This window comes from Asparagus officinalis, chromosome 5 (genome assembly GCF_001876935.1).
Source record: "Asparagus officinalis chromosome 5, Aspof.V1, whole genome shotgun sequence".
Classification (NCBI taxonomy): domain Eukaryota; kingdom Viridiplantae; phylum Streptophyta; class Magnoliopsida; order Asparagales; family Asparagaceae; genus Asparagus; species Asparagus officinalis.
In genome coordinates, this window is record NC_033798.1 from 23,420,823 (window position 1) to 23,425,623 (window position 4,801).

The 4,801-nt window shown below is 37.0% G+C and overlaps 2 protein-coding genes across 2 annotated transcripts; both read right to left on the bottom strand.

Annotated features, from left to right (window-relative positions):
* On the bottom strand, positions 361–2,178 carry LOC109843076. Its single transcript, XM_020412008.1, has 2 exons — positions 1,953–2,178; positions 361–1,001 (listed from the first exon to the last, which is right to left on the bottom strand). The coding sequence occupies exons 1-2, from the start codon at positions 2,118–2,120 to the stop codon at positions 498–500; spliced, it is 672 nt and encodes a 223-aa protein (XP_020267597.1). The 5' UTR covers positions 2,121–2,178; the 3' UTR covers positions 361–497.
* LOC109841616 lies at positions 3,399–4,588 on the bottom strand. Its single transcript, XM_020410569.1, has 3 exons — positions 3,752–4,588; positions 3,524–3,667; positions 3,399–3,449 (listed from the first exon to the last, which is right to left on the bottom strand). The coding sequence occupies exons 1-3, from the start codon at positions 4,586–4,588 to the stop codon at positions 3,399–3,401; spliced, it is 1,032 nt and encodes a 343-aa protein (XP_020266158.1).

Consider the following 4,801-nt stretch of genomic DNA (forward strand, 5'->3'; position numbering starts at 1 on the left):
AAAGTAAGTATTAAAAATAAAAAATTTAGGTTGAATAGTGTGAAAGGTGTGACATTGAAAACATGTAAATAAATTAATGTGGTTTACATTAAAAAAAAGATGGTAAGCTGAGCATAACTTAAAGTGGTTGTTATGTAAAAACCCTTTTATGATAGATATCTCTCTTGGCCTCATGTTCCTCTACATATTGCTTATGCTTTCTTGATATCACATTCATATACTCTAGCAAGACCGAGCAAGTTTCTTTCCTTTTGGGTATTTGTATAGTTCTGCTTGTTTCTCAATGGATAATTGCTATGATTAGCAAGGAATTCGTATTCGGCATCAACGAGACATCAACAACTAGCTGCAATCGACAAATATTGGATAAAGGTATATACGGTTATTCGTTTCCCCAATCAAGAATAACAACACTGCAACACGAGTAAAAAGGAAAAAAAAAAAAAACTAATATTTGCAGTATTACCTACTTAAAAAATGGCGTAACCCCTCTAATTTTAGGGTTGAACCATTCCACCACCCTCCGCTCCAACCGCACCCTTCTCGTCACCAACAACATCAACGCTATACAAAACAACCACCACCCCAACCGAGCACACGAACACTAGAACAGGACCAAATATCCAAAGCACGAGGGGCAATGTACTAAAGAACACTCTGTTCCCCACATTGCAGAGGAAGATCCCTTTCCCTAGCAACTCGGTCACCCGATACCTCCTGACCGGAGTTGTGTCGCCTGCCAAGATGTTGATGAGGATGTTCACCTGAGTCAAGCAAGCAATGGAGAGAGTTTGGCATAGGAACACTGAGAGAAATGCTAGGAGAAGAAAGGAGCATTTGGATTCGATCTTGAGCTTGTCTGGCTTGTCGGCGTCATAGTCTTTGCTGGCGAAGGCGAGGAGGCCGCAACATATGAGGACAGAGGTGGTGGCCGTGAGGGTGGCGCCCATTATGTTGTTCCGGAGAGTTTGGATTGCTAAGACGTTTTTCTTGTCATTGTCCTGCAAATGCAAGGGGAAATTTTTGATTAGGTCCTTGTAGTTGTTTGATGGTTTTTAGAGAGACTCTTCAACCAAAAGAAAGGGCCGAAGTTTTTGCAAGATTAATTATCACACGGCCCAAAGTCCTCAACCTATGGGCGGGCGTGCTTGCCGATTCACTGAAAAATGGACTAAACTCAGACTAGTTTTGACAAAAACTTAGTTAGTTATGCAACAACTATCTCCTCATTCACAATTAACTAATTTAAACAGTCACTCAAAATTTGGACCAGATTTAAACTTGACCTAATTTTAAAGTGTTGTCAAACACACCTTATGGTTAATTAGAATAGTACTAGGCATTTATATTTATTTGTCTAAGATTTTCAAAACCCTGATTGAATTCAAATTCTTCGAATAAAAATAGAAATATGAATTTACTCGAACACTAACACATAGTTATGTTTGACAAGTTGATATCCAAATAGTTTGTTAACTATTTGATTATAATGAATATAATTTTCTAATCTGTAATTTGAATACTTGATCAAACAATTCAAATTACAGAATACTTTCTCCTATAAATTTAGTTTATAATTTTCCCATAAAATGAACAATAAGATGAAACCCAACATAAAAATTATCGTAAAACTTTGGGGTGGGGCACAAAATTATAATGTCTTTCTTCAAATTTTATTCATCCGTTTTTTTAAAACTAATTTGATTTTTTGCACTTAAATGCCCCACATTAACTCTACACCATTTTTTTTACTTTGATACCCCAAATATAAAGAATATTCAAATTTAATACCCTAAAATTGTTTTTTTTTTTTTGGGAAAGAAGTATCAAAGTTGAAAACAGATTAAACTCTGGGGTATTCGAACAAAGGTACTGGCAACTAATATTGATAGAGGTATCAAATCCTGTTTTCATGGAGTGTTACAAAACAATTGCTAATAACGTATAATTACCGTTAGGATGTGGTTGATCCACGCGCTCTGGCCGGCGGCATTCATCGCAATGTAGGTCCGATCCGGCCGCCTCTTTACGGTGTACCAGAGCCATACGTGGTAAAAGAGGGAAGAAAGAATAGCCGAAGGCACCAAAATTAGATCTAAATAAAAATTTCTCCACTCCATTTCTCTTCTCTCTTTCCTCCTCTTCAAAATTTCACCAGTAGTCCCCAAGTTTTTCGAGTCCGTAGCTCTGCCTCTTTTTATATTGCAACTATGAAAATGGTGGTTGTAGCTAGATACTTACGTTGAGCTTGTTGTGATCAACGAGTTAGCCAAATTTTTTGACCGTTGGATTGGAATGGTGCACGTGGCGCGCTCTTACTAGGAGATGCTGGTCCACGTTTTGTCTGAAAACGAATTCGTGTAGTTGCATGTGACGGTACGTTTTGATTTTGTTAATTGAACCATGGCGTTTTCACGTGTTCCATTATTATTGGAGCTTAGGAGTTAACGAGGTATGGATTTATACAGTACACTGTCTTTTACGTTTACGCGTACGAATGCTTATGCTCCCTCTCTCTCTCACGACAGAATTGCATTATTAAAAAGGGTTATTCAATACTACTCCCTCAAATTATTATTCTTTTGATATAGATATTTCAAATCATCATAGTAGCTGTTACCTCTCCTAAATCACATAAATGAGTTAAAATAGATCCCTTTGTCAGTATAACAATTCAAATGTTTTAACTAGGCCGATTAGGTTAATAATATTCAGGGATGTGCGTTTAATTAGAATTTTTCCTATTCAAATGGTTTAACTAGGATTGAGTTAAGAGTTATCAGGGATGTGCATTTACAATTTTTCCCTTAGGATTTAATTCCCCCCTCAAGACCCTTCATCTTCTCCCTCCCTCTGACATTTCCCGCTTTGATGAGAGAAAAGGTTTCCCCCCCNAAAGGTCCCCCCCCCCCTCTTCTCTTTCTAATCATCTATCAAATCTAGTAAGAAAAAGCCCAAAGCGTCAAGCTTGGAGAACAATAACTACAGAATCTCCATCGCTTTGGCTTCAGTTGAACTGCATTCAATGGCTTTTGGTGGTAAGTTTTTGTGTGTGTATGTTCTTTGGTTGAAAGAGAGCTGTGAGACAGGGACTGTTTATGGGAAAGATGATGAATTAATTGGTTAATGAGTTTGCGTTTGGATCCTATTTGTTAACGGGTTCAAGCAATTGTTAATGATTTTGGGAGAATAAGGGATAGATATAACTAGGGGTGCTAAACCGTATCCGTATCTAAGGAAATATCTGTAACCGTATCCGTTAGGGTACGGATATGGTTACTCAATGGTTACTCAAATCTATAGCCGATAGGATATGGTTACGGATATGGTTTTGTAGTGAAATATTTGTATACGTATCTGAATACATGTTTTTTTTTGTCAATGAACTGAAATTTTATTCATTTCCCAAATTGAAACATATTGAAGAACATTAATGTACCGGGAAAAACCTGGAAAACCAAAAGAAAAATTACAAGGACTCAAGTATCTCTTTCATATGTACATGTATACTCTTATTTTGAACCTTTGAAAAAACTGTAAGTTTAATATCTCTAAAAATCTGAGCAGGGTGCCTCTCTTTAGCTTGAAAAATTCTCTGATTCCTCTCTTTCCAGATCATATAAACTGCAATGGAGAGACACATCCTCTTCAATTTCTTCATAGGTTCCTGACCTCTTAAATTGTGAGAGTACCAGTTCAATATCAATTTTTATACACAAGACCTCCATCTATACCTCAACCAGTCCATTACCATGTTCCTGACAGCAGCTGAAAATTGGCATTCAAAGAAAACATGATCTCTTGTCTCCAAGTGATGTCCATTACACAAGACACAATGATTCTGATTTGTGCTCAGTATACCCATTCGGCACAATCTATCCTTGGTGAGGAGTCTTGAATGACAAGCTAGCCAAAATATGAAAGAATGTTTAGGATATAGGAAACCATCCCAAACAGTTTTTGCCCAGACAACTACATTAGCAGGCTGGACAAGAGCCTTATATACTGCAGATAACTGAAGCTTATCATCAGTGCAACGTTCAGACAAGGTATTCTTTATATTATCAGTATTCCCAAACTTTTGCAGCAACATATCTCTCACTTTTAGAAGCTGCCTCCACATCCATGAATCATTTACCTTAGATTGGACAACCCAGATACTTTGATTTTTTAGATAGTTTCCATGGATCCACTTGATCCATAGGAGGTCTTTTTTTAGATAAATCATCCACAGGAGCTTTGTAGCACCAGCATAGTTCCATAACTTGGATGAAAAGATCCCCAAACCTCCTTGTTCTTTCCTTTGGCAGACAGATTCCCAGTTCACCAAGTGGAATTTATGTCCCCACAGAAATTCAGAACACATTCTGTCAATTTTCTCTAAACCTTTCATTGGCAGAATGTAATTGCTAAGCCAATAAGTTTGAATGCCCAATATAACAGACTTAATCAGTTCAAGTCTACCAGCATAAGTCAGGCATCTCTTTTGTTGCCAGGATTGAAATTGGTTATTGATTTTTCCAATAAGGCTAGAACAATCAATATATGAGAGCCTTTTTGCATTCAGAGGCAACCCCAGATATTTCATAGGTAGCACACCCTTAGAAAATTTTAGATAGTTGCATATCTGAGCTTTGAGATTATTATTTACCCCACTCAGATAAACAAAGCACTTACTGGAATTATCTTCCAAACCTGAAGCTTGTCCAAACTCTTAGAGGCATGTAAAATTTTTCTCAATAGACCTCATGTCAGCTTTGCATAATAGTAACAAATCATCAGCAAAAATCAGATGATTAAT

Coding starts and splice junctions, on each gene's coding strand:
- LOC109843076 (XM_020412008.1), bottom strand. CDS start 2,120: ATGGAGTGGAGAAATTTTTATTTAGATCTAATTTTGGTGCCTTCGGCT. Junction 1,002..1,952: donor GGATCAACCACATCCTAACG/GTAATTATACGT, acceptor TTGCATTTGCAG/GACAATGACAAGAAAAACGT.
- LOC109841616 (XM_020410569.1), bottom strand. CDS start 4,588: ATGAAATATCTGGGGTTGCCTCTGAATGCAAAAAGGCTCTCATATATT. Junction 3,668..3,751: donor CAGCTGCTGTCAGGAACATG/GTAATGGACTGG, acceptor TTAAGAGGTCAG/GAACCTATGAAGAAATTGAA. Junction 3,450..3,523: donor AACTTACAGTTTTTTCAAAG/GTTCAAAATAAG, acceptor TTGGTTTTCCAG/GTTTTTCCCGGTACATTAAT.